Source organism: Sus scrofa, chromosome 4 (genome assembly GCF_000003025.6).
Source record: "Sus scrofa isolate TJ Tabasco breed Duroc chromosome 4, Sscrofa11.1, whole genome shotgun sequence".
In the NCBI taxonomy this organism is placed as follows: Eukaryota; Metazoa; Chordata; class Mammalia; order Artiodactyla; family Suidae; genus Sus; species Sus scrofa.
This window is the reverse complement of record NC_010446.5, coordinates 1,495,647-1,523,643: the sequence shown is the minus strand read 5'-3', so window position 1 is coordinate 1,523,643 and position 27,997 is coordinate 1,495,647. Positions and strand designations below refer to the sequence as shown.

General features: G+C 65.6%; 2 protein-coding genes across 2 annotated transcripts; one reads left to right on the top strand and one right to left on the bottom strand.

The window, feature by feature from the left end:
• Window positions 2,241-5,658, bottom strand: ARC (activity regulated cytoskeleton associated protein). Its single transcript, XM_021088786.1, has 3 exons — window positions 3,665-5,658; window positions 3,265-3,406; window positions 2,241-3,050 (listed from the first exon to the last, which is right to left on the bottom strand). Exon 1 carries the CDS (start codon window positions 5,462-5,464, stop codon window positions 4,274-4,276), a length of 1,191 nt encoding a protein of 396 aa, XP_020944445.1. The 5' UTR covers window positions 5,465-5,658; the 3' UTR covers window positions 2,241-3,050; window positions 3,265-3,406; window positions 3,665-4,273.
• On the top strand, window positions 5,691-11,183 carry LOC110260401 (translation initiation factor IF-2-like). The gene is made up of 3 exons (XM_021090361.1): window positions 5,691-6,040; window positions 9,382-9,493; window positions 10,339-11,183. The coding sequence occupies exons 1-3, from the start codon at window positions 5,691-5,693 to the stop codon at window positions 10,681-10,683; spliced, it is 807 nt and encodes a 268-aa protein (XP_020946020.1). The 3' UTR covers window positions 10,684-11,183.

The following is a 27,997-nucleotide window of genomic DNA, read 5'->3' as shown; positions in this document are numbered from 1 at the left end:
TGTGAGCTGTAGTGATTCTCCCGGAGAAATTACTGACTCTCAGGCATCACCATGGTGCCCAGCCTCCTGTTCCTGTCAATTTCCTTCCCCGCTCTTGTCAGCACTTTCATTATTTAAAAGAAATAAAGGAAAGGAACAGGGAAGAGGCGGCCTTCCACCGGGGAGCGTCACACTCTGCCGTCTCTGCGTCGAGGGTGACGACTTTCCTGGCAGCAGGTGGTTCTCTCTGCTCCTGCCCGTTTCCTGCCTCCCCAGGTGGCCCCCTGTGTCCCAGAAGCCCCACCCAGGCGGGGCTGAGCCAGTGCCACCCAGCCCGGCCTCCCATCGAGCAGAGCAGCCCCTTCGCAGGGCGAAGTTGGCGACAAGCACCCTTGGATGAGCGGGCGGTTGTGATGGGAACAGTCACACCGCAGCCTGGCTAGAGCACCGTCCCCAGGCACTTGGGACCGGACGCTCGCCTAGCTGCGGCTCTGAAGCTCTCGTGTGGGTGTGCCTGACACATTAAAGTCGGCCCGAGCGAATCTGGGTGGGCCTGGCTTCATCAGTTGAAAGGCCCGCCCACAGAGCTGAGCCTTCACTGAAGAAAAAGACCCACCTGTGCGGGGGCTGCTCCGCTCGTGCCCGAGACTTCTGGCCTGGCCGCAGTCGAGTCGGCCACTCCCGCCAAAGCTCCTGAGCCTGCTTCTCATTCCGCACTGGCTGGTGTGGGGTCCCAGCCCCTCCAGGCCTTCTCTCCTTCTCTCAGGGGTCCGGCATCCCTCACGAGGGCAGCAGGTAGGGCCGCCCACCCACGCCACATCCATGGCCCTCACATGGAGAGCCTGGGCCTGGCCTGTTTTAGCCAAGGTTCGCCCCTTTTATTTATTTATTTATTTATTTGCCTTTTCTTGAGCCGCTCCCGCGGCACATGGAGGTTCCCAGGCTAGGGGTCCAATCAGAGCTGTAGCCATTGGCCTGAAAGGATGAAAATGCAACCTGACCCTCCCAGAACCCAGGAAGTTAATAAGAAGCTCTAAATGCCCTCGAATTCCAGACCCTGTTCCCTATAGGTAAAAGATCATACTTTTTGCTGTTTTAGGGCTTACTTTCTGTTCTGTACAAAACTATGTGGAAGGGGAAAAACAGGCCCCTGAGTATGTGCCTCTATACATGAAACTTCTTAAAACTGCTTGAGATAACAGGGAAAAGGGTTCCTAACTGCTAGTTTGGCTTCTGTAAAGCTGCTTGCATAAGATAAAAAGAAGAGAAGTTAATCGCCTAACCGACCCCAGTAAGATCGGTTGCGCCATAAAATGTTAAAAATCCTGATAAATATATCTTGGCGACAATATGTCTCCCCCGCCCAGGGACAGGCACAAACACGTAACTCCAGAACAACTTAAAATTAATTGGTCCACGAAGCGCGGGCTCTCGAAGTTTTAAATTGGCTGGTTTGTGATATTTTGAAATGATTGGTTTGTAAAGCGCGGGCTTTGTTGTGAACCCCATAAAAGCTGTCCCGACTTCACACTCGGGGCCGCAGTCCTCTACCCCTGTGTGGCATACGACTGTGGGCCCCAGCGCGCTTGGAATAAAAATCCTCTTGCTGTTTGCATCAAGACCGCTTCTCGTGAGTGATTTGGGGTGTCGCCTCTTCCGAGTCTGGACGAGGCGGATTTTCACTCGACTGGCCTTTCAGGCCTACACCAGAGCCACAGCAATGCGGGATCTGAGCCGTGTGTGCAACCCACACCACAGCTCACGGCAATGCCAGATCCCCAACCCACTGAGCAAGGCCAGGGATGGAACCCGCAACCCCTTGGTTCCCAGTTGGATTCACCAACCACGGCGCCACGACGGGAACTCCGGTTCGGCCCTTTTACCGATGAGGAATCTGAAGCCCAGAGAGACCAAGGCTATGCCCTTGCAGCCAGGACGCACCAGGGTCCCCTCCCAGCAGGGACCTTGCCGCGGTCTCTAGGCCTGAGATGCGCCCCCGAAGCCCTCAAGTCTGTGTGTGGCCGAGTCCTGACAGCAGGAGAGCTCTCAGCACCCCGCTGTCCCCGGCAGGCTTAGGTGGGAGGGTTTTTGGGGAGGCAGGACCGGCGGCCCATCCCAGTCTGTCCCGCTGCTGCTGGCTGTCCCTGGCTGACCCTCAGTCTCTACTCCTTGTGTTCCAGCGGCTGCCTCCCTCCGCAGGCCCCTCCAGCCTCCCCCCACCGGCTGCAGCCCGCAGGAAAACAGCGGCACAGACACACCAAGAAGTTTCAGTGTTTTATTAACAAAATCTTACAAAAAGAGTCTGTCTTCAGTAAGGTGGCAGGGGTGAACACAGCCTGGCCTGACACTCGAGGCTTGATCTGTGGGGGGACAGGGAGTTGGCCACACCCTCTTGAGGCCCCGGGGCCTCCCTGCAGCCTGTGCCAGCCTAGGAGTATGGGTTATGGCTTATGTGCAAAAATAAAATCTGGGGGGCTGGCAGGGCATGGGATGGAGCAGCTGGCAGAGTTACCTGCAGATAGTCCCCCAAATCTGGGAACACCCAGTAGACAGGCAGAAAGGCGAACCCTCAACCTGGGCCTGCTCAGGCTGCAGCCACAAGCGGCCGGCCAGCACCAGGGTGTTGGTGCCAGGGGAGGCGGGGGTCTGGGCCTGGGCGACACCGCAGGGCGCCCATGTGGGCCCCAGGAGCAAAGGCTCCGGGGCCTCCTGGGGCTGGGCTCGGGGCCACCGGGCAGGGGCAGGGGCTGCGGCCTCAGCCCCCGGCCTCGTGGAAAGCTCTGGCAGGAGAGGATGGCCGCGCAGCGGGCTGGGGTTCCGGGGCTGGAGCGAGACCGGGGCCGGGGTAGCCGACTCAACTCCAGCAGCAGGGGCCTTGGGGGCGGGCAGTGGGGGCCGGCGGGGCGGGCATGTGGCAGGCCCTGGCCCTCACGCTGGCTCATCTTTGCCACCAGCTCCCTGCGGGGCGCCCGCCTCTCGTGGCCTCGGACTTCTCCCGGGCAGGCAGCTTGCGGCGGGAGAAGAGGGCGGCGCCTGGCGCAGCAGCGAAGGCTCTGCAGGAGCCTAGAGACCTGAAAGGAAGGAGACCCGATGGTCAGGGGCGGGTGCAGGCCCGGAGATGCTCCGCCCGAAGCTCCTGCCGAGGACCTAAAGGGGCGGCCCTCCCGGGGCGGGACTCCCGGGGTCCCGGAGGCCTGGGGGAGGGGTCTGGGGAGGGTCTCGAGGGTGGCTGATGAGGACAGCTGAGGGACAGGGTCTCAGGTGGGAGGCCTGGGGCTGCCCTACCTGTTGTCACTCTCCTGGCTCCGAGGGCCGGCTGCTGCCTCAGCCGGTTTGAGGACTCGGGCCCTGTGGGACCTTCCACCTGCCACGGGTGAGACATGGAGCGGGGCTCGGTCCCTCTCCAGGCTGGCGTGAGTCACTGGCGCTGGGGCGAGAGAGAAAACACCGTCCCTGTGAGAGCTGGCTCAGCAAACTCCCCTGGCCCTGCCTCCCAGCCCAGCCCCGGTCCCTGGTCCCCAGGGTCCCTGCGCCCTCCCCGCCTCCCCCGCCATGCCTCCCGCCCACCCCATCCCCAAGCTGTTAACTTTCAGGGCAGCCTCTGAGCCTCGCGGGCTCCCCTGGAAAGTGGCCCTCCTGGCTCTACGGTGCCCCCTGGTGGTGGTGCCATGGGGCAGAGGCTCACCTGAGGGGCCAGGAGGCACCAGGATGCCAGGTCTGTGGCTGCCACTGCTGCTGCTGCATTTTCAGCTTCGGCTCTCCTCCAGGACAAGGGAGCCAGGCTGCCCGAGGCTGGCCAGCCGCCCTGGGCGGCAGCAGGGGTGCCAGCCGGCTGCGCGGAGACTGCCAGGAGAGGTGGAATCCCCGAAGCCCAGGCTCCCGGGGCACTGGTTCTGCCTGAGCGTCTGCTCTGGAGCTTCCCTTGAGCTCGGTGCCTATTGGCCTGGGTCATCGGGACACTTGGTTTCCGGGTGCCCAGGAGGCCGGGGCATGGAGCAGAATGAGGAAGCTGGCATGGCCTGAGAGTATGGAGGGGGGTCACCGGCTCGGAGTCAGGGAAGACAGACGGAGAGAGGGTGAGGGGCAGGGCCCTCCAGGGAAAGGGGGTCCTTTGCTGTTTTGGGGACACTGCCCACATCTGGACGACACATGTCTGTTCAAGCCAGGCTAGGAGGCTAAGGTGGGCGCCCAGCTGGGTGAAGACGAGGGCGCCCCCTGTGGGGGTCAGCCCGCTCGGAAGTCCTGGTGGGCAAAGGCCACGGTGGGCGGGCGGGGGAGGGGGGCCCGGCACCCTCTACTCGGGCTGGGTCCGGTCACTGGCTACGGACTCGTTGGTGAGGGCCGGCGTGAGGGCCTCCCTCTCCTCCTCAGCGGGCAGACGGGGGCCGGCGGGCTCGGCCGCCTGCTCCAGGCCGTCCTGCACCTCCATGCCCTTCTGGATGAGCTGCTCCAGGGTCTTGGGCAGCGGGGGGCGCAGGAAACGCTTGAGTTTGGGCTGCAGGGTGCCCACCACGTACTGGATAATCTCCTCCTCCTCGGCGTCCACATACAGCGTCTGGTACAGGTCCCGCTTGCGCCACAGGAACTGGTCCAGCGGCTCTCCCTGCTTCTGCGGCAGGTCCAGCTCCCGCTGGATGGCCTCTCGGGACAGCGCGCCCTCGCTGTACTGCAGGAATTCCTTCTTGAACTCCACCCAGTTCTTCACCGAGCCCTGCTTGTATTCCCACCACTTCTTGGCCGGTCCGTTCATGTGGTTCTGGATCTGAGACAGCCAGTACTCCTCGGAGCCGCCCACCTGTCGCAGGTACTCCTCCAGGTGGCTGAGGAACTCCCTCGGGTCCTCGAAGATCTGCGTGTCCACGCCAGGGCTCGACTGCCCCTCCTCTCCCGGCCCCCAGGGCGGGTACTGCTGGGCCTCCACGGCCTCCTGCCCGGGCAGCTCGCCCGCAGCCGGCGGCGGGGTGATGGCATAGGGGCTGACGGTGTAGTCATAGTTGTCAGCCTCCGGGCAGTAGCTCTCGGGACCCCCGACACCCACGGAGACGGTGTGGCGGGCGGGATCGCTGCCCACCGGGTACTTGCCGCCCGAAGACTCCAGGCGGTCGGCCCACCTCTCCAGCCGGTAGAAGACCTCGCGCCACACGTGCATCTCCCGCTTGACCCAGCGCTCCAGGTTGGCGATGGTCTCCTGGCAGCGGCACAGGCAGGCCTTGATGGACTTCTTCCAGCGCTGCGAGTCGCCGGTGGGCACGTAGCCGTCCAGGTTGCTCTCCAGCTTGCCCACCGACCGGTGCAGCCCCTTCAGCTCCCGCTCCACCTGCTTGGACACCTCGGCCAGCAGGTGCCGGTGGGTCCTCCGCACGTGCTCCAGCATCTCCGCTCGGCACTTACCGATCTGCAGGATCACGTTGGGCTTGGCCGCTGGCGCGCCGCGGGGCCCGGGGTAGGCGTGGAGGCCGCCAGTCGTCCTGTGGTCCAGCTCCATCTGCTCGCAGGTGGCCGCGGCGCTCGGACAGGCGGGAGGCGGGGGCTGCCCAGTCCTTCTGGAGCCGACGAGGGGCTGCTGGGGACTGGCTGGCGGAGCTGCCGGCGGCGGTGGGTCCCGCGGACGAGCGCCTGCGTCCCGGAGGGTCCGGCTCGGCGGCGGCAGGGCTGGCTCGGGAGGAGGAAGCTCCGGAGCTCTGCGCCCAGCCTCGGCAGCCGGGCCTTTTATGCCGCCGGAGAGGCCCGTGGGCGGCCCCGTCGCCGAGCCCCGGCTCCCATTGGTCCAGGCGCAGGCTCCCCGCCCGCGCCCCCCTCCCCGCCGGCTGCCGGCCCGCCTCCCCGCGCCCACGCGCGCTCCCCGGCGGAGCGAGGACCCACCCCCCGCACACTCGGCGGCCGGGGTGACTAATGCGCCCGCTCGCTCTCACCGCCCCCTCCCCGGACTCATTCAGCCCCGCGGACCCAAGGGACCGAGCTGGGGACGGGCCCCGCCCCCCGGCCGGCGGCCCGGCGGGCGACCCGGTGTGCCCTGCCCGGAGGGGCCTGCGGCCGGGCGTTCCGCTGCCCCCACCCAAAGGTAAGGAGGAAGCCCCTCCCCAGGGCCTCAGGGTCGGGCGGCTTCCTCCTGTGGCCGCGCTCTGCTCGCAGGGGGGCGGGTGGTGCTGAACCCCTGACCGCCCGCCCCGCAGACCCTGCCCCTGCCCGGTCGGCGTTGGCAGGAAGCTGGGCCACAGACGAGACCTGGCGACGACCCAACACTCGGACCCTCTTTCCCTGAGCCAAAGACTCCAAGGAGTCTTCGTGTGCACACACGCCTGTGCACACACACACACAACACACACACTCCCAAGTGTCAGGTGTGTTCCCAGGTGTGCGGCCTCGAGCTGCTGTCTGTCCCTGCCCCAGGGGCCCTTGAGTTCAGGCCCTGGGGGGCTGGTCCTGTGCCCTGTGTGAGGGATGCGTCCCACCCCACCACCCCGCCACCCCGCCCCAGGGCCCCTGGCATTGGTCTGGGTGTGTGCCACCATGTGACAATAGCTGGACAGGACTGCCTGGTGCCCCCACTCCCCAGTCTTTGCTGGGGCCGGGGACCTCTCTGCTCAATGCCACCAGGGGAATCTGGAAATTGCTCTCATGGGCGGTGGGGGAGATGGAGGGGTCCTGCCACCCACTGCAGGGCACAGGCCCTGAACCCCCAGGCCGCAGCGGGAACCCTTCAGAAGCTCCAAGACTTCCAATAGGATGGGGTGGGGGGAACAGGAGGAGGGGGAGAAGGTGGGTGCTGGCAGCCTGGTGCAGTGGCAGAGGCAGAGAGAAGCAGAACACCATATAAGGAGCGGGGCTCCGGAAGCTGAGATTCCCTCGGAGGGAGGCCCCTCCTGCCTCCCTGGCAACAGCGCTGGGGAAGGGACAGCCTCCTGGGTCCCCGTGACGAATGGGTGTGGGTCCCTGGGGCCTGGGCTGTTCTGTAGGTGCCACTGCCCACAGCCACACTCAGCCAAGGCCAGTGGAGATGCCTTAGCCCTACTCACACTCACACGCTCGCACTGCACACTCACCCCCCCCCACTCAAACCTCTCCTGGAACACTCATCCCCACCCCGGCCCGCAATACTCATCCCTCCCCCCACCCAGCCTCCCCCGGTGTCACCCCCACACACAAGGCCGCTCCCACACGCTCTGGAATCCCCGCTCCCAGCCCCTTAGAGGCCCCCCTCCCTCCCGGGAGCACCCCCGGAGCCCATCTGTTCCCTCCTCTTCCTCTGTGAGCTTTCACCCCTGGGGGGGGGATGCCTTTCTGGTAAAAACTCCCCCCAAGTCGCTCTCCTGGCATTTCTAATTAAAGGCAAGTGGGTGGGCAGAGAGGGGAGGGTGGAGGGGCAGCCAGAGCGGGGAGGGGGAGCCCACAAAGAAGCTGCGAGAAAGGAATCCCAAGCAGGAGGTGGCCGCAGGCAGCGTGTGCCCATTTGTAAGGTGTCTGTGCAGCGGTGAGTGGGGCCGGTCACCTCAGGGCCTAAGTGCAGCCGAGAGCCTGCCACCAGGTCTGGGCTGAGTGCAGGCCTGCGTCTGAGGGCCCCTGGTCAGGAAAGGCGTGCCAGGAGCGGGCTGGACAGGGCCACACTTGTGCTCGTGTGTGCTCGTGTGTGTGTGTGTGTGTGTGTGTGTGTGTGTATGTGTGTATTTGTGCAGTGGGAGTGCCAGAGCCATTCTGTGAGTGACCAGGGGCCACCCCTCCCCCCCACCAGGCCGTGGCCCCCGAGGGCACGGCCAGGCAGGCCCAGGTCCCCTGACCTGCTGGGCGGCCTGGGCAGACTGGAAGGGGGCATTGCTGTTGGTGGGGGGCGGGGGCGGGAGAGGCTCTCTGCGGGCTCCGGGTCGACCCAGACCATCGGGACCCTGTGCACGTGGAGGGCACAGCCCGGCAGAAGGCAGCCTGCACTGCCAGGGCTGTGGTGACAGGTGACAGGCCACAGCCGCTGCTCAGGGAACACTTAATCGCTGCCCAATTATCGCCCCAGAAGCCCTCTGCAAACCCCCGCATTGCAGCCTTAGGCTCCTTCTTCCGCCTCCGGAAAAGAGGGCTGGCCAGCTCCCTAGGCTGGGGGGGCCGCCCCCACCCTGCTCCTCCACGCCCCCTCCCCCGCAAGCAGGGGCGATGGCACAGAGGGGGGGCCTTCAGCCCCCAGCCTCACCCAGAGCAGGACGGCTCAGCGCGGCTGGCTGTGGAGGGGCAGGTGGAGCGGGGAGCTGGACCTCTGCAAGGAGGGGGCAACGTCGGCCCCCCAACTCTCAGAGCCCAGCTGGTCTGCTGCTCCTCAGGCCGGACAGCTCCAGAGGGCTCGCCTGCCTTAGAAGGAGGGGCTGGGGGGGGGGCGACCGCAGGGATCCAAGCAGCCCCCATTCCGAGCTTCTGACCCTCTGCCCTTAGGCTCCAGGCTCCCAGACCCCCAGTGCTGCTCACGTGCTGCTAAGATCTTCTTTCAGGATGGGGTCTCCCCACAAATGCACAGCCTCAGGGAACCCTACTTTTCCCCAAACAGAGCCTGGCCTCCAGCCTCCCCAGGCAGCCCCTCTCGCCCGGCAGCACCCACCTTCCGCCTTCCCCCCAGAGCTTACACCTGCCTCGGCAGACCCGTCAGGGCTGGCCCCTGGCCCCCACTGCCTGGGCCCCAGATGGCAGGGGGGCCCCTCAGCAGGGCAGGGCAGGCCATCCAGGCCCCAGGCCTCCTCCCTTGCACCCCTTCTGGGGGCTAGAGTGTGTTCTGGGAGCCAGAGTTCACCTGCCTCCAGAGCAGGGCCTGGGCCACAGCCCAGTGGCCTCCCAGCAGCCTCGCCGCCATCCTGACCATGCAGGGTCCCACCTGGTGTTGGCGGTTGGCACCACTTAGCACCCGGCTCGTGCACGCAACTCCTTAGGGGCAGAGCCCGCCGCCCGCGAGCTCACACACCTCACACCTCTCCATGTGCAGCATCCCCTGATCAGTGCCACTTCCTGGGGGACCCCGTGGCACCACCTCTGGAGAAAGAGCGGGGTCTGCCCCTCAGTCTCGCCCTTCCTGCTCGGCTCTGCCCTCTGATCGGGAGCCCACCCTCCCCATGCACCCACTGCCTGTCCTGCCCCCTGTGGGGCCATCCTGGGTCACATGGCCTCATCCCATCTCTGCTGCCCCCCCCCAGAGGACTGAGCCGGCCATGTGCCCGCAAGGAGCTGCCCACGTTCCAGGCTGTTGGCTGGCATTTCCTGGTGGTGAGCCGCCTGGCCATCCCGGCCCCGGCGGCCCAATGCTGCGGATCTGCCCACTTCGGCCGCAGCCTGCTCCTGGCCCCTCGCCCTGCCCCGGGCTCCCTGCACTGGGCCACTTCTCCCTTCTGCCTAAACCCAGGCCACCCCAGCGGCTGCCTCCTCCTCACTCGGCAGGGACAAGGCGGTTAAAGCTGGGGGCAGCTCTGGCACCTGGGCCCTGTCTGCACCCTCACAGCTGAGACGCCGGATCCTGGAGCGGGGCCTGGCCTGGAGCGCACCCATTCGGGTGAGTCACAGAACAGACGAAGCAAGGGGCCCACGTCCCTCCCTTTCGGGTTGTGAAACACTTGGCAGTTGCCCACCTGAGCCTCAGCTTTCCATCTGTGCCATGCATGACAGTGCCCGCCCGGTGTCCAGCAGGGCTGAGTGCCAGCTGTCCTGCCTGTCCTGGTACCCGCCTGAGGACCTCCCCCGACTCGTCCTGCTGCCAGCCTTTGGTCAGTGTCCCTTCTGGGACCTGGGAGGGGGGAAGTGGTCAGGACCCCCGCCCTGTGGCCTTTCAGGGGGGCTTCCTCACTGCTTCCTGCTCTGCCTCCCGAGGCAGCACGGGTCTGGGGACACGCACAGGCCCCGGTGATGTGGGGAAGTGGCCGGGCTGAGCCCAGGCAGCTGGGAGGACACAGGGTCCCCGCGGGCCATGCCCCTGCCACTGCCCATGTCCAGCCACCATCCCACCTCTGAGGCCGCCGGCAGTGGCCCTGGGCCCCGGGGGAACAGGGACGGGGTGAGGGCTGAGGGCTGAGACGGGGAGGAGGGCACTGAAGTGAGAGATGGAGGGGCCGAGAGAGGGCGAGGTGCCAGGGCTGGAGGTCTCCTGTCACCAAGGTTCTGCAAAGCGGGGCCTCCCCAGCCCCTGAGCCGGCAGGTGACACAGGTCCCTCTGCCACATCTGTCTGATGCAGGTGCTGCAGCAGAGTGGCCTCTGAAGGACCCCTGGAGCCCCAAGCAGAGCAGGGAGAGGTCTCGGGCGAGCAGCAGGGCGCCGGGCCCCGTGGGGAGTGGGGGTGGGGGACTCCGCGCGCCGGGCCCTGCGGGGACATTTTCTTCCCATTTCATTTCCCCTCCTTCCAGGCTTCCTCTCTCCAGTTTGGCAGGGCGTGTGCTGCGTCCTGTCCCCGGAACAGGCAGCCTGTTGGTTCCGGGCCCCCACACACCAGACCCCCCTCCTCCCTCCCTCCTGCCTCCTGCCTCCTGGTCCTGCCTCCAAGGGAAGTTTTGTATTTTTCCGACGATCCTGGCACTGCCTCCTCCTTGCGCCCTCCAGGCCAGGAGGCCGGGCCCTGGGGTCATGGTCGTGGGCACTGGGCAGATGGAGAGCCCACCCCAGCCCTGGCGGAGGAAAGCAGGGCCCCCGAGAGGGCCTGCGGCTGGTCCAGGCCCCTCAGCCAGGAAGCCAGGGCCAGGAAAGGATGCTGAGAGGGTATGGGGACAGGCTGCCAGCCTCCGGTGGCATCCGAGAGCACAGCTGACGGCGACCGTGGGTGCATCCCCCCAGCTCCCCCACCCCAGCCTCAGTTTCGCCACCCGTAAAGTGGGTACAGCCGTCTCTGCCCTGCTCAGTGTGAGGTGAGTCAGTCAATCAAAGAACAGTTTGGGAGCCTGACTGGCAGGCACTGGGCCATGTGGGGTGCAGGGGGGTAGAGAACACCCTATAGACTGGAGCCAACACCATGACCCCCACACTGTCCCCGGGGGACACCGGGCTGGGTGCGGCCCTGGGCGTGCTGCCCGCTGCCGCCCCTCCCCCGGCTCAGCACTGCAGACCCCAGCAGGCCGAGCCTCTGCTCAGACGCTCAAGTGTTTCAAGAAGCAGCGCAGCTCCCAGGGCGCTGGCTGGGGAATCGGCAAGGCAGACGGGGGTGGGGGGGAGGCCATGGTGGCGGCAGGAGTTGGGGCTTGGGGTGGGGGCCAGGAGGCAGGTGTGCGGGGCAGGAACACCGGCCGGGGGCTGGGGCTGGTGGACACCCCTGTGCGTGCCTCTGGCCGGGGGATCGGCCACACAGCATGTGGATCTCGTCCCCTCCGCTCGGCAGGTGCGCTGGCCGGGTCTGAGCGTCCTCAGAGCCCTGGACGGGAGTCAGGCACCTGCCATCTCCCCCACTTCTCCGCCAGGCACTTGCTGTGTGGCCTCCTGCAGATCACTTAACCTCTCTGGCCCCACCATCCTCACCACACAACGGGGAGCTAACGGCAGTGGGGGTGCTGAGGAGGAGTGGGCTGGGCCTCAGAGCATGCTGTTCCCACCACAGGAATGTCCTTGCCGCCCTGCCACCCGCAACCCCTTACCCAGTTTGAGAACCTAAGATAAAAGCTCAGCATGGCTCACGTGGTGTCAGCATCTGAGCCCAGGGTCACCTCCTCCAGGAAGGCTTCCCAGCCTCCCAGTGCCATGTCAACCAAGTCTTCTGTGAGCCTTGCCCTCCCTGGACGGCATCCTCCTGTGTGTGCCAGTTTATGAGTGTGTGTTGGAGAGTGTTAGGGGTGTGGTGTGTGTGCGAGTGTGGCCGTGGGCACCTCCTGACCTTCGTCCAGCCAGGGCGTGCTCCTGCCCGCTGGCTGCCAGGCCCTGAACTGGCTCTGGGCATGTGGAGTGGACAAGAGCCCCCTGCTTCCCGCCCCAAGGAGACCCCATCTGGTCAGAGTGGACCCCACACCCCCGTGTGCTGAGGCCAGAGCCCGGAGGGGCCTGCGGGGCCGGGACAGCCAGAGGGTGAGCTGGGCTGAGCTGTGCGCAGGGGAAGCAAAGGGCTGGTGTGAGGGTCGGGATGAGGGGAGAGCCCGGTCCCAGTGGCCGCCCACGTGGGAGGAGCGTGAGAAGGACTCACCCGCCCGCCTGTGGGGCTGGAGCGGGTGGCCGACCCTCCTCTCTGCCCCAGGACCAGCCAGGCTGCGAGCCGGCCCCCACTGCCTCCTAGGATGCCCAGCAGCCCCCAGATTGGTGCTCGGGACCCCCAAGGGTGGCCGGCCCCTCTGCCAGGATGGGGGTTTGCTGCCAGCTGGCCCCTGCCAACGCCCCCAGAGCTGGGAGCTGGGGGTTCAGGACACCCGTGCCAGGGAGGGGGTGGCGGCTGCTGTCCTGCTGTTCCCTGCGTTTCCATTTACATCTCTGAGTGAGCGAGCGCAGTGCGCCAGCCTGCACGGCTCACTTCCGGAGCCATAAAAGGAGACGGGCTGAGAATAGCTCGGCGTGACGGGCGAGGAGCTTCCCCACGCGGGCGGGCGGGCGGCAGGCGGGGAGGTAGGCTCTGTGCCCAACTCTGCCCCCACCCACGGGAAATGGTGGCGGCCAGCTCACCAGACGGCCGGGGTCCCTCCTCCATTCCCTCTGCTGCCTCTTCCTCCCCTGCCTTGGGGCTGGGGGCTGAGCCCCTGCCCTCCAAGCTGCCTGCCCCCTACCCCAGCATCTCGTCCACTCCCACAGGCCACCTGGTCCAGCTGAGGCCTCTCTCCTGGGCTCCTGAGCCCAAGGCCCTGCCCAGCCACAGACTCCTCTGTGGTCCCAGGCTGGCACCCCCCCACACTCCCCACTCCAGAACGTGGGTACCTTCTGACCTGCCACCCTCCTCCCAGATGCCAGGTATGGCCCATGATGGTCTTTGGCCATCAGGTGACCAGTGTCTGCTGGGCCACTGCTGCCTGGTCCCCAGATCTCAGCTCAATGCGTCCCTGGCCACCACAGGCTATCCCCACAGGGCTGCCTCCATGGGCATCTGTCTCTCCGGCTCTATGCTCACCCGCTGCTGCCATTCTTACTAACTCCAAACCCAGGCCTGTGCTTCTGTTTTGTCCTGGACTCCGCCACTTATGCCGCTGGTCCCAGCTAGGGCCGCCTTCCTGGTCCAGGGGCTGGGTGTCCTGGGGTGTCCAAGGGCTGTTCTGGGATCTCTCCGGAGGGTCAACAGATGGCATGCGGGAGAAGGGGCCCCGCCATGCCAAGCGTCTCCCCGCAGCTTGGGACAGCTGGACAGGTGATCTTTGTCACCTATTTGGCAGAGGGCGAGGGATGTGCTTGGGACCAGCGAATGAGTGTGACTCCCTCTCCCGGTGGAGCCCAGGCGGCCTCAGCTCTGAGCTGCCAAGACTCAGGAACTGAGGTGGCAGAGGAGCGGGGTGTGCAGCCCCAATTGCAACGGGTGCCCCCACCACCCTCTTCATGGTTTTCTCCAGACACACGCTTGCTCCCCCCCACTCGCCACACAGACCGGGCATCGGGGCCAGGGCACAGTGGGGGTGGCACAGCAGAGGACAGGTGCCCTTCTCAGCCATCGCAGCAGGCTGCGGGCTCTGGCTAGGCTGGGGCTCAGAGTGAGGAAGGGCAGGGCCATCCGGCCCGGAGTTGGCACTGCCCCAGGCTCTGGGAACAGGCCTGTCCCTCCGCTGACACGCTGGCTTCTGCCCATGACCACCCTGTGGACAGGGTTTGCCCTGGAAGCACTGTCCGTGCCCCCATCTGGAGGGGGGACTCTGGGACCCCTCGGGTCTCCGGCGGAGGGAGAGGTGGGCTCCAGGGCACTCCCAAGGGGTCCCACTCTCCCAGCCCCCGCCCTGCCCGGCCCTCCGCCCCCTCTCCCTGTGGTCGACCACGTGCCTCCAAGGCCCGTGACACTTTCCTGCCACCCCCGCCACCCTCCCTTGCTCTCTCCTGCTCCAGTCTCTGAGCCGGGCTGGCGCCCCCACCCCCGGCCCCTCTGCCCTCCCTGCAGAAGGTGGTCACTGTTGGCTCTGTCCTTGTCCCCCGGGAGGCGTGTGGTTTGGAGCTGGGGGAGGAAAGGCGAGGAAAAAGAGCAGGTGAGGATGTGGCCTCTGGGGCTGGTGTTTTGACCCCAACCCTGAGGTCAAGGAGAGAGTATAGGGTCCTGGGGGCTGCCCCCACCCATTCCATCTTCGCCACCCCCCCCCCGGCACAGCCCCTCCCTTTCCACAGACCCCTGCAGCCCAAGAGGCTCTCAGGCCCCCAGGTCTGTGCCTGTAAGGGCCCAGGACCCCCCCATTCCTGGCGGGGTGCTAATGGGAGACACAGACCCACGGTGTGTGAACCAGCCCTCACCCTGGAGGCGCTCCCCGACCCTCTGCCCTGATGGCCCCACCCATCCCAGAGCCAGGCTGTCCCCAGGACCCCATGAGTCCCCACAGGTGGGGCCAGGGGCTTGGCTCCCTCAGACCTGGGTCTGGGCTGGGCCTGGGGGAAGGCGCTCCAACACCCCAGACCCCCGGCCTCGCCCCTGCAGAGTCAGGCTTCCCAGCCCCCTGCCCGCCCCCTGGCCCTGCTTCCCACCCACAGCAGCCCCAGGACCCATCCAAGCCACCCATCCCCAGAGCCCGTTCACCAGCCCCTTTCAGCCCAGTGCCCGCAGCGCAGGCAGGAGCAGCCTGCTGCCAGCCCCTCCCGGAGCCAACTGGAGACAGCCCTGGATTTACAGCCTAAGCCATTTCCCTGAACCGGGCAGGCGTGGCATTTTTCTAAATAAAAATAAAATGCCATATCAGGAGCCCATAGGATCTGTGCCTCCCCCCGCAAGGGGAGGGCACACAGGGACAGGGGAGATGGCACCTGGAGACCCCGCCCAGGCGGGCCTGGCCTCACACGTCCCCTGTGGTCCTGGGCGCCACCCTCAGGAAGAGGCCCTCGCCTCAGATAAAGCCCACGGTTCGGACTCTGAATTCCAGGTGTCCCACTTGCGAGTTGGGTTATATCCTTGTCACACCGCCCCCCCCATCACCTCCGTCATCACCGCCCCCACGCATCGGCCCACAAAAGACCGCAGACCAGGCGGCTTCAGCAACAGGCGTTCGGCTCGCAGCTCGGGAAGTCCAAGGTCAGGTGCCAGCGTGTCTGGGATCTGGTGGAAGCCCCCTTCCTGGCTGCAGACGTAAGACCTCTCTGTGTCCGCCTGTGACAGGGGGCCGCGGGGTCTCTGGGGTCTCTTTTTTAAGCGCCTTAATCCCACGCGTGAAGGCTCCACCCTCCTGCCCTGCTCACCTTGCAGAGCTCTGGATACCATCACTTAGGGGAGAGGATTTCAACATTTAAATTCAGGGGTGAGGGGGGATACAAACAGCCACATCACAGCCAACTCCGCTCTCGGTGTGTCCATCCGCTGCCGCCGCCGCTGTCATCTCACCGTGACCTCCCCACCGTCACCACCGCCACCGTCCCCACCAGCAGCAGCCTCACCACGCCTGCCTCACTCCCATCATCAAACTATGGCCTCCCCCCGCCGTCACTCCTGTCGCCACCTCCAGCGCAGCGTCACAGCCGTCGCCACTGTCACTGTTTGCTGCCACGCTCACTCTCTGCCCCCAGGACCGTGGCATCCCCACCATCATCACCGACACCAGCACGGGGATGGCAGGGCTCCACCGTCAGCCCTGGCGTCAACACCGCCACCACTCTTAGCCACAGCACCACCCCGGCCCAGGCTTTGCCCTCTGGCTGGCAGTGCCCTTCACTGGTGAAGAGGGAGGGCTTTGGGGGGGACCGATGGGGGCTCAAATTCCACTCGTGCTCGTTATGGCCGCCGCAGCACTTGAACCCCCTTCCTGACTGGAGACGCGGCCTTAACGTCCAAGCCCCGCCAGGGCAGGGGGTGCAGAGAGTCTCCGAGGGCCGTGGGAATCGGGATGGCAGCTTGGCTGACCCAGCAGTCAGGCAAAGCCTTGTCCAGTCTCTGGAAGATTCTGCTTTATTGGAAGGATCAGATGCAGCCGCCGCGGTGGCCGTTCGCGGATCCAGGGCAGGGCTCAAGGAGCACCGCGCCTGCCTCACCAGAGCGCAGCTTCCGGCCCCAGTCCTGCAGACAAGCTGGAGGACACTTCCGCCACTAAAGAGGCCCCTTCCTGTGAGAAGTGGAGCTGAGGGGGGCGTGAAGGTCAAAGCATTTGCCCGAATTCCCTTTTTGTGTTCTGACAGCCCCTCTTCCATCCTCTGGGTGAGAAGCAGCCGAACAATGACTGGGCACCAGCACGGTGCCCAGTGGAGGCGACAGTGGGGCCACGGAAGCCGAGGGACGGGCGCTGAACCGGGCAGGCCGGCACCGAGTGCTCCAAACGTTAAATGTGGCAGCTGCTGAGATGGCTGTGACCCTCCGAGGCACAGCCCCGGGTGGGGCTCCTGCCGGGAAAGCCCCATGGGCCAAGGCCATGCGTGGCCCTGAGGCCCCACCGCCAAGGCCGGCTCCAGATCCCCTGATGCAGGACACCCTCCGACCCCAGGAGGTGACCCCAGCACCGCGGACACGATCCTGCCAGCTGGTCAGTGTCTCTCTTGCGCCTGCCCCCTCCCCAACAGTGGCAGAGATGGTGCCCCACTCCTGCCTGGCAGAAGGTGGGCGGGCGGCCCCATGATCTCCTCCCAGGCTGCGTGGCCGGCCTCGTGCCCAGCTGCACATGTCTGGGGGCCGAGGACCACCGGGCCTGAGCCTCAGTGCAGAGGTCACCACACCGCCTGCTGGCCTGCCTTCCGGGATGGCGGGGAGCCCAGGCGCCTGCCCTCGGCCAGTGGACGGTGGCGGCTCGAGGCCTCGTGCGATCCGCTGCGGAGCTGCCAGGGCCGCCTGGACCCCTTCTCCTACTTAGGAAGATCCGGCCAGCGGAGTGGCTCGCTCACGGGGAGCAGCAGTGACCTCACCTCCGCTTTATGAATAAAACTGGAACAGGCGCCCACTCGCTGGAGACCCCGCAGCTGCGCCTCCTCCTCAGAGGAGCATCCTTGGGCCCCAGTGACTTCCTGAACCAGCGGGCTCCTCCGTACACCGCCCTCCCGGCTCCCTCGGCCCCGTCTCGCCCGCCTTCTCCATCCTCCGTGGGTGAGGCCTCAGCTTCTCACTTGCTCTTGGCCAGGCTGCAGCCTGCTGCTCATGGGGCGAGGGGCGGGGGTACAGGGGTCAGGACCCTGAGCCTGGGCCACCTTCTCCTTGCTCCTTGGGGTCCTGACTGGAAATGGGGAGCAGGGCCCCCTCCGAGGCTTGGTGGGGGCTGCTGCCAGGTCCAGACCTAGAACTCAGGACCCATCTCCTCCAGGGGATGGCGGTCGTGCCCTCGTGGTGGCCCCTGTCTCAGTTTTGGAGGCCTGAGCTGATGTGGCAGCCCTGTAGGACAAGGGCACAGGGCCTGCTCGTCACCTGCGCCCCAGCCCCTGACGTTTGAAGCTTCCCCACTGGAGTCAGGTTGCCAGCGCCTGGCAGAGGGGCGCCCCACCGGCACGGCCCGTCCTGCCCTCTGGACCACCGTCCTGCCCTCTCCAGGACGCAGGTCTCTTCTGCCCCCCAGTGTCCCCCAGGAGCTTTCTTGGCCCATTGTCTGTGACACCCAGCCCTGGGCTCCGCTGGCATGTGACCACAGCCCTGGAGGTGGGGGCTGGGTCTGAATGAGCACAGGGCTCCCCCGCCCTGCCGGAAGCCAGCAGCAGGCTCTCTGGGCTCCGCTCCACCCCGGGACTTACAGCCACCAGCCCCAGGGGGGGACTGGGAGGACCCAGAGCCCGGGGCCTGGGTGGGAGGGGGCCGAGGCAGGGCAGGTGGCTGCTAGGCCCCCGGCCCTGTGGTCTCTGAGGGCGGAACTGGCCTCGGAGGGGTCTCAGCTCTGGTCCCTGTGTGTGCCCGCCTGCTGGGTGACGGGGGCGCAGCCCTGATGTTCCCCCAGGAGCCCCTGGACCAGCTGGAGTCTGCACTTGGCGGAGCCCTGCTCTGACACTCACCCCCACACTGTGCAGTGAGTCAGCTCCTCGTCCCCCTCCACCCCCGGCACCACTGTCACCGTGGCCTGGACCTGCACTGCACTGGGCTTGGGGCAGAGGCGGGGAGGGGGAGTGCGGAGGCCACAGAGTCACTGAGTCACACGAGGGGGAGGGGGAGGCCGGCAAAGGGATATGAGCGAAACCCACACGGACCCCGGGCTCGCTGGTCTTGCCCTCCTCCTGAACTAAGCAGACGCGGGGGCCAGGGTCAGGGTTCAGAGTGGGCCCAAGGTCAGGGTCAGGGTCGGCTCAGGGGGTGACCAGGGTCAGGGCTCACCCACGCTGGGCGCAGCAGATCCCTGACTGCAGGCTGATCAGGAACCTTCCAACCCAGAGGTCTTGGTTGGGGCCGCCTGCACTCCTCATGAATCCAGCAGAGGGCACTGTGCCGCCCCCACGGACAGAACACAGAGCCCCTGGTCCGGAAGGGTCTGCGGGGGCCCGGGGGGTGGGGGAGACACGCTCACTCACACACCCTTATCCCCAGGCTGGGAGACCATCCTGGAGAGGGTGTGACAGAGGGGTGACAACCACACCTCACAGCTGGGCCTCTGCTGAGGGCGGGTGGGAGCAGCCAGGGACACCCAGACCCCTCGGGCCCCACCCTTCGTGCCTCTGGCTCCCTTCCCACTGGCGCTACTCACAGCAGGGAAGTGGGACTCGTCCCCGGCCGGGGCCAGGGCGACAGGCTTTTGTACCTGCTGAGTCTCTCAGCGGGATGTGGCAGTTCCCCCTCTGAGCCCGGGGTCTCCAACCCACCCTTCGGGCACTGCCCAGGAATCCTTTCCTTCCCAAGGCCTGGAGGGGCGGGCATATGGCAGGCACCACCCAGCAGGAAGTCTCTGGTCCAGCGTGGGCCTCGGGACCCTCCGTGAACAGGGAAACCGTAGGCACGGTCCCCGCACCCACCTGCCTGGACTGGCCTGTCCACCTGGGAGGCCGTGCGCCCAGCAGGCCCGCTCAGGTGGCGAGGTGGCCGGAGGGCGGGGGAGCCCAGGGCCACGAGCTCTAGCTGAGACGGAGGCCCAGGCAGCTGCTCTGGCTGCTGTCCTCGGTCTCGGGTAACGGGCAGTGGGTGACCTGCTCCTCGGTCTCAGGCAGGGAAATCTGGAAACATCTGGTTTCTCCCAGAGTCCTCGGGCCAGTACTGCCCACGGAGCCGTGTGACCTCGGCCAGGCCCTGCTCCTCAGGCTCTGAAGGGCACAGAGGGAGCCACAGTCAGGGAGGCGGTGCAGGGGCGGAGGGTGCGTGCACACAGGAGGGGCTGTCAGCCGGGGCTGGGAGAGGGCGCGGGACAGGTCGGGAGGCTGGGAGAGGACCAGGGCCACGCGGTCCAGCACCCAGCCTAGAGCAGACCCTCCGGCCCGCCGGCCCACAGGCCCCCATCCTAGGCTCTGCTTGTCCCAGGGCTCTGCCCCCCGCCACACCAAGTCTCCCGCTGGCCAGGGGCGGCCCAGCACAGCTCCCCACCCCACCAGCTTCTCCCCTCCCCCATCACTGCCCTCAGGAGTGGCAGGAGGGCTCAGGCACGCTGACCACCTGCAGCGCTGACTCGGGACCCAGGTAGCTCGCCGGCCTCCTCTGCAGCAGAAGCAGGCCCTTGTGTCTGGGGCCCAGCGCACCACGGTCACGGTCACAGTCACGGTCGAGCAGGAGGACGCCCAGGTGTGCAGGGCAGGGGGCGTGCACGGGGCCTGTGGGAGCTCAGCCCGCAGCAGTGGATGGTGGAGGCGGCCCCCTCGGGCCTTTTTGAAGAGCTTTTTTCCTATGGGGCCGGAGCTGGGAGACCACGAGGGGACCACATGGCCCTCCCTTGCCCCCCAGGCCCGTCCCCCTCCCCTCCCCCATCTCTGAGCCAACGCTTCGACCCGGGACCCATCGTATGTCTGACACAAGGGCTTTTGGAAAACACGCCCACACACCCTAGCGCACCGCGTTCCTGGTGGGGGCAGAGGCCCGGCCACCGTCGGTTGCCCGGGTGACTCGCAAGCGTCCTTTCAGCTGGTGTTTTCAGATCCAGAGGGCACGCGGGCCTGCACTGCCCGTGTTGGTTCCTGGCGGCCTCCCGTGGTCCCGGCCTCGAGACTGCCAGGAGATGTGCCCTCTGTGCTGTGGCCGCGAGGCAGACACCGCCCCAGGAAACCTGTCACAGCAGCTCCCCATAAGTGTTCCGGACAAGTGCCAGGGCCTCGCCTGGCCCATCTCAGGGTCAGCGAGGAGAGGCAAGGACCAAGGCAGGGACACACCTTTCCACCCCGCTGCATGCCCCCAGGGTCCCGCGCCACCACACTCTGGCCCGTGGCTTGGGGGGGCCTCCTCCTCTGCCCCCAGCTGGCGGCGAGGTCCTGGCACAGGCAGGCGCTCAGCCAACGCTGTCAACAGGAGGAGGAACAGAAGGGGGCACCGGACAGAGGGAACAGCACGCGTGAAGGAGCAGGGTGTTGGAGCGTCAAGCACTGGTGTCAGCGCCGTGGCAAGGGGAGGTGACAAGGGAGGGCGGGACTGGCATCCTCAGCTCCACCCTCCCGGCTGAGACACCCCTGACACTGCCAGCAGCTCACCAGGACCCTGGGCCTGTCGGCTCCCCGTCCCCTCTGGGGGATTCGTGGGTGCTTCCCCCTCAAGCCCCCGTGAGCCCCAGGTGACTGAGCCATGGGGTCCCAGGCCTGGACTGCAGGCCACATGGCAGAGGATGGCAGGAGCCCTGGGCACCACTTCCTTCAAGGTGGCCCCCAGGGGCCAGGCAGAGGGAAGGCGTGATGGCGACGAGGTGACAGGAATGCCCCCCCCATAAGCTCCCTGTCCCGAGCACCTACTGTGGCGAGCCAGGTGCTGTCTCAGGCCCTGAAGCAACCACAACGAATCCCGCCTCGGGGCGTCTTCTGCCTGTTGTCCCCCTGCTCCCGGCCCTCCCCCCCGCCCATAGGGTGGGCTGCCCTTGGGTGGGGGCACCCAGGTGGGGCTGTGCAGAGAGACCGGCTGTCTGGGTCCGAGGCTGGCTGCCCGTCCCTTGGGCCCCGGGGTCCTGCCTGCCCACTGGACCGAATCAAAGTCCAGTAACGAAGCGGGAGAAACTCCTCAGCCTGGACCCCGGGATTGGGGGGCGGGCAGAGAAGAGGGTGACTGATGACCAGTCACATGGCCAGGCTCAAGGAAGTTGATGAAGGGACACGGGGGAGGTGGTGGGCCAGCCTGGCCTGCACTCCCTAACCCCACGCAGCTGGCCCGAGCACGCAGACCAGACCGTGGCCCTACCCAACCCAGGGGTCCGACCTCCCAGCCCCTCCCAGTTTCCCCAGGCCTGAATCCCCCCCAGACGGGGCATCGGAATGTGTCCCTGCCTCGGCCGCAGCGGGCGCTTGGCGAGCGTCTGCTGAGAGATGGACCAAGGCCCCAGGCTCCCCGCCCAGCCTGGCGCCCGCCCGTCCTTCCTGCAAGCTCCGCCCGGAGCACTGCCCTGCATCTCCCGGGCATCCGGGCGCTGCGCAGCTGTGGGGGGACGAGAGGGCCAGCCAGCGGCGTGCCCCCTGCCCGGTGCGGATTTCTCAGGCCGCAGTGCCCCGGGGACTCCGGTGACATCACCCACCTTTGTCCCTCCTGGAGCTTCCTGGTGGCCTCTCCTCTGAGGCTCTGAGCCCTCTGCCCAGAGTCTGCAGGTCCCAACCAGCAACTCCTTGTGTAACTTTTTTAAAATTGTGGTCACACGCACACTAAAATTCATCATTTCACCCACTTTAAGTGTGCGGTGCAGGGGCACGGATTATATTCACAATGCTGCACAACCACCAGCACTGCTTCCGGAACCTCTCCTCCCTCCGAGCCCTGGAGTGGCAGGTCCCACGCCCTCGCCCAGCCCTGGCGGCCCCGGTGCTCCGGCAGCCCTGCACAGCGCCGCGGGACTGTGGCTTGCGACGGAGGGCCCCAGACTCCGATCGGAGGCCACAGAGAGCCCAGCCAGCAGGTCCTGGCCCCCGACCCACCTTCGCTCTGACCCGGGGAACCCCGGTGACCGCCCCCCACTCTCCGAGCTGGGACAGAAGACACGGAGGCCGGAGAAGAAGACGCCTAAGGCCAATGGCCATTCACTTAACGGGCTACTTTGAGCAGCATAAACACAGAGACTGTGTTATTGACTTAATTGTTTCAGCTGCAGTAGGGGGTGCATGAGTGCGTGCCCGCACGTGTGTGTGCGCGCGCGTGCGTGTACACACGCAGGTTCTGTCCCCAGGGTGGTGGACGTAGGTCTCGCTGCACAGGCAGAGTCCTTGGAGGCCCGTGGGGCGGGCAGACCCTCCGTGAGCCCCACAGCCAGAGCGACAGCCTGGGAGCTGGGGGTCCCAGGGGCGGGAGCGGCTGGGGACATCCCCCTTTTAGAGACAAAGTGAGAGGAGGCTGGCACCTGGCTGAGGGGCTGAGGGCCGAGTAGTGGAAGTGAGAGCCTGGCCCAAGTGTCCTACAGAGGGTCGGGCCCCCTGCCCTAGCCTCCCAGCTCCTCCTCCCTCTGCCAGCTCCCCTGACCTGGTGCCCTGCCCCTGGCCCCCCGCGTTGTTTGATGTCTGATAAACTAAGCAATGCAGCGCAAGGCCAGCCAACGGCCTCGTTTTTGGAGCCACCACTGAGCTCTCCGGATGTCCCCCCACCACCCCCGAAGCAGCAGGTGACAAGCATTCCTGAGCCAAGCGGAAGCCTCGCGCTCTGGGCCTGCGGGGGCGGGGGTGGGGGGGAGACTTTCTTAAAACGGATGGCCCGTCGGAGGAGCAAAAGGACCCGTTCCAAAGGGGAAGACGGATGTGTGGAGGGCCTGGCAGAGGCGCAGGCGGGAGCCCAGGCCGGGTGGCCGAGGGCAGGCCCTGGAACCTGCCTCCCGCATTGCCCCTGCTGGGGTCAGGGCCCCACCAGCCACGCGGCCTCTTCCCAAGCTCGGCCCCGTGTGAGTCACAGGGTCACAGGCTGGCCCTGGGGCAGCGGGCTCCTCTCCCCCGGTGGGGAGAGCAGAGCTTCCTCAGTGCCCAGGCTCTGTCACCCCAGGGCCTGACACCTCTAAAGCCCACACCCCGCCTTGCCCTTCAAGGCAGCAGGGCCTCCAGCCTTTGGGACCTGAACTGCTCTGTGGAACCGAGGTCGGGCAGGAAGGGCCACAGGGGCAGGGGCCAGAGGGTGGAGGAAGGGGGGCCCTGGAGGAAGAGACCAGAAGAGCCCACTCCCCTGGGGGAAGGCCCCATGGGCGGCACCCAGTGGCTACGCTGCGGGATGCCAGGCCCACCCCCGCCCTGCCTGCCAGGCCCCACTGTCCCTGATCTCTGAGCCCCGGGCAATTCTAAGGGCACTGAGGGCTGGGGTGGACCCTCTGCGCAGGCCCATCCTGGCCCAGATGCTCCAGGCCACAGAGGGTGCCCAGCAGAGCTCCCCCCTGCAGGTACAGGCTGGCCACCGCTCAAGGACAACCACAGGCTCCGGCCCCACCCCTCCAGTGTCCAGCACCCACCCTGGACCTCAGGCCAGGACACGTCGGTCACCGAGCAGATGTGCAGGCTGGCAGGGCCTCTGTCCCCGGGGGGCTGGTGTATTGGGGTGGCTGAGGGAGGTGGCCCAGCCCAGCCTGGAGGCCCTGAGCCAACTGCCGCCACCTCCTGGCCCCAGATGCCCCTCCCACAGCTACCCCAGCCTCATGGCCCAGGCACCCTGGGGTATAGGCCTCCCTCTGGGTGACCTGGGGCCAGGACACGGAGGAGAGACCCAGACAGGGCCCCAGCCCCTCCCGCCCGGCATCTGCGCTCTCCTGCTCCTTGTTCCCTGGAGAGGCCGGCCCCTGGGGGAGGGAGCACCCCCCTGGGGGCCCCCCTATACCAAGGAGGCCTTGAGGGGGTCCCCCTGGCTCAGCCTCCCACAGGGGTGTCTCGCATCCCAGCCAAGGCACTGGGCCAGCTGTGGGGGGATGCAGACACTCGCCTCCAGTGCCCCCCCCCACCGGGGCTGCAGTTGCCCTGCTTTGTCCTGGGAAACCATTCACCAAAGGCATCAGCCCCCCCCGAGCCGGGTCTGCTGGCATCACCGGCCACCGCTGGGCCTCCGCCGCCAGCCTGCGGGCATGGAGGCCCCAGCCCTCCACTGGTAGGGTGCTCTGCGGCCGCCCTGATGGTGTCCACCGGCCACCGCACCCTTCCTGACCAGCTGGCACTGGGCAGTACTGGCCTAGGGGCCCCCAGAGCCGCTGACACCTGCCCCCGTCTGGGCGACGCCAGGCCCTGAAAGCGGTTCCCGACACTCAGGCAAGGGCCCATCTGCTCGACCAGGGGCCGGGACCGCATGTGACGAGTGGGCCTCAGCAAGGCGGCCCCGTGGGTCACAGTGTCCAGATCCAGTCCCTTGAAAGTGAAAGGCACCATGGATGGCGGTGCCTGGACAGAGGCGCCTGGCGGGACCACCCAGGCACAGCAGAACCCACAGTCCCCTCAGGGCAGGGTCCAGGCTGATGCAGCACAGCCAGATGCCCCCGAGGCCGGGAGAGCGTCTGGGAGGTGCTGACCCAGGAGGACAGTGAGCTGAGCCACACCCGGGACAGGAGCAGCCCAGCTGGCAGCTGCCTAAACGAGGGGGCTGTGGCCTCGGGGCGTCTCTCAACCAACTGCAACAGGAGGAAGCCAGGCCCTGAAACGGCAGCCTGCCCCTGGCCCCACTGGAGGGGGTCTGGCAGTCCCCTGCCCCTGCCCAGTGGCTTCAGAGCTACCTGTCCTCTGGCCACAATGAGGGCGGAGACCTCATCCTAGTCACCTCTGTCCCACCGGCCAGGCAGCCCCCAGGACCTGGAGGTCCTCGATAAAGCCCCAATAAATGGCCACAGCCACAACCACAGGCTCTGAACGGAGCCTCAGTGTAGGCCTGTGGGGCTGTCCTGGGCGCCTGCTGACCTCCAAGCCCGGCTCAGGACAGGCACCAGTGTGAACCCGGACCCAGCCCCACCTAGAGGGGTGGTCACCGGGGTGGACACCCAGGGTCCCAGGACGGGGTGTCAGCCAGGGCTGGGGCTGGGGAGGAGGCAGGACCGCCTCTGCGGTGGGGAGGGTCCTGGCGCACCGTGGAGAGCCAGCCCTCCGTGCCCAGAGCCAGAGGGGGCCCCTCACCTCTGAAGCTCCTTTCTGGGGCTGGGGGGGAGGGGGTCTCCTCAGGCCCTGGGCTGAGGCTCCACCTGAAACCCCCAAAGGTGGCGTGGGGGCCAGTGTCTGCTGACGCAAGAGTGAAGGCAGGGTGCTGGGCCCCCGGATGGAGGGGGCGTGGGCAGCGCACCTGCCCTGGGTGGGGGCGCTCGTAGGAGCAGCCCGGTCCACACCATCGAATGAAATGTTTTAGCCCCAAAACAGGGATGTAACCCGAAGGCAAGATTACTGAGACGGGAGAGTCTGGATAACTGTGCAGTCCTGCTCAGCCTCCATCCGCCGCGGCGAGCACGGCTGTCCCCTGGCTCCTCGGGAGACTCTGTGGCCGCCCCGGCCAGATGCTCCAGTGGGATGAGGGGACCAGCCGCCCGGAACCCAGAGGAGGCCTGAGGATGAGGCGCTTGGGTGTCAGGTCAAAGGGGCCAGGATCGAGCTGCTGCTTATTTTCACAGGTTGAGAGGTTCCCGGAGGCGGCAGCTGGGCTGGCAGTACAGCACCTCGGATGCTGCGCACGGCTTCTGGGCCTCAGCCCCGCGTCTGTAGTGGGCCCAGGCCGGGCAGGGTGCAGCGGGGTCAGGCTGACACACACACCTCCAGTGAGAAGCGCCTGGGACGGGCACTCACTGGCTCCGCCCGTTTCCACCGTACACACCTCACAGCGGGACGGCCACAAACCCAACACCACGGGGTTAGTGTCCGCTTCACGGAACCCTCTGCCTTTTAAAGCAGCTGACAGATGAAAGGCTATGTATTTACAACTTTTGTTATATTAACTTTCCGATTGTTTCCAGAACCTTCATTTCTGGAGATTCAAGTTACCACCTGGAACTGCTGCCTTAGCCCAGGATTCCTGCTCCCACCCACCTCCTCGGCTATTTCTACAGGGTCCTGCCACACACTGTCAATCGTCACAGCCACGCCGTCTCACCCAGCTGTTTGAGACCAGTTAAGAACTGTGCACGCGCTGGCTCGCATCATGACGTCACTACCGTTACTGCTCCTGGTCTGTTGGTTGGTTTGTTTTACTTTTTAGGGCTGCACCTGCGGCACACGGCGGCTCCCAGGCGAGGGGTTGAATCGGAGCTGCAGCCGCCGGCCTACGCCACAGCCACACCAGATCCGAGCCACGTTGGCGACCTACACCACAGCTCACGGCAACGCCGGATCATTAACCCACTGAGCAAGTGAAGGGATCGAACCCGCAACCTCATGGTTCCTAGTCGGATTCGTGAACCGCTGAGCCACAACGGGAACTTCCCTTTTTTTTTTTTTTAATTGTGGATTTGGATTACCATCTGGGGTCACCTGCTTTCAGCCTAAAGCGCTTCAGTACTTTTTGTAAGGCAAGGCCACTAGCAACAAGTTCTTTCAGTTTTTGTGTATCTGAAGCATCTTTAATTCACTTCCATTTTGAGAGACGGCTTTGCTGGGTATGGGATTCTTGGCTTTTTTCTGACAACGTGGAGTCACCCCCATCCCCCGACCCCCTGCCAGTGGCCTCCACTCTTCCTGACGTGAAGTCAACTGCTAATCTTATTGGGTGTCTTTCGTGACAATGGGTCATTTTTCTCTTGCCGTTTACAGGAGAGTTTGTTTGTGGATTCTTTTGTATTTGTCTTCCTTGGCGTTCATGAGCCTGCTGGACTTGTAGATGAATGTTTTCTGGAACCTCGGGAAATGTTCAGTCCGTTTCTCGGAGTATTTTTCTGTCCCCTGCTCTCTCCCTCCCTCCCGGAGCGCCCATCACGTGTGTGTGGTGTGCTCAGCGGGGTCTCCCACTTTCTCCCTTGGCCCCTTCTTTGAATTTGCATTAACGTCATTCTTTCTCTGCTAGTTCACACCTACTGCTGAAACCTTCCCGTGAATTTTTCATCTCGTAATTACTGTAGTCTTCAACGCCAGAAGCTGCTTTTTAAAGTAACTTCAACCTTTTTATTGACACGCTCTACTTGACACGCCATCCCTGCATCTCCCTCTTTCCCCCTTTTGGAACCACGGCTTCCTTTAGTTCTTTTACCCTATTTATAGGGGCCAATTTGGGTCTGGTCTTGTTAAATCCATCTCACTCTCACAGGCAGTGGCTGCTACCTGCTTTTTTGTAACGATATGATGTGTGGCCCTATGTTCCTGCTTCTTTGCTGGTCTGTGATTTCTGGTTGGAGGCCGGTCCTTTGAGGTAATTAGTATGTTGGGCCAGTTCTAGGTACTGGTCCCCTCGCACTGGAACTCGTTACCATCTTGTTTGCTTTGTTTACTGTTTGGCTGGATCATCTTAGCAGCCCCCCTGCAGCCCAACTGAGCCCTGAGGCTGCATCTCGGGGGTGTGGCCCTGGGTGGCCCAGAGCCCCCCAGATGCCAGGGGTTGTGGTCTCTGCACGCGCCCAGCTGTTAAGTTCCATTCATTGTTGGCTGACTGTGGTTTGCATAACAAACCGCTTCTCAGACCAACCCAATCCAGCTGGCTCCTCTGAGGGAGGATGCTGAGAACAGAGCTGGCAGTTTTTCCGGACCTGTCGGCGGCTCAGTCCAGCTTGTGTCTCCAGTAAATCTAGCAGCTGTCCACCCCAACCCCACCCGCCCGGCCTTTCTCCACACGCCTGGCTTCCGAGAGCACCTGTAGGCTTGGACTTGTCCACACTCTGCCGCGAATCAAGTTACTTCCTTGGCAGAAGGACCCGGAGCTCTCTGTCCCACAGCCACTTCTCCCCTGGGAAAACCCTCTGGGCACAGCTCTGGTGCTGGGGTCCCAGGCTTGCCTCTCGGGGTGGAACCCCCGCCCAGTGAGCTGAGGCCCAGGCTCCACATCCTGGGCTCTCCCCGTCAAACTGCCCCCGTGTCCTC

Excerpts from the sequence above, each read along its gene's own strand:
- ARC (XM_021088786.1), bottom strand. The coding sequence starts at position 5,464 with ATGGAGCTGGACCACAGGACGACTGGCGGCCTCCACGCCTACCCCGGG.
- LOC110260401 (XM_021090361.1), top strand. The coding sequence starts at position 5,691 with ATGCCGCCGGAGAGGCCCGTGGGCGGCCCCGTCGCCGAGCCCCGGCTC. Across the intron at positions 6,041-9,381 it reads TCCGCTGCCCCCACCCAAAG|GGACAAGGCGGTTAAAGCTG; the intron begins GTAAGGAGGAAG and ends CTCACTCGGCAG. Across the intron at positions 9,494-10,338 it reads CCTGGAGCGCACCCATTCGG|GCTTCCTCTCTCCAGTTTGG; the intron begins GTGAGTCACAGA and ends CCCTCCTTCCAG.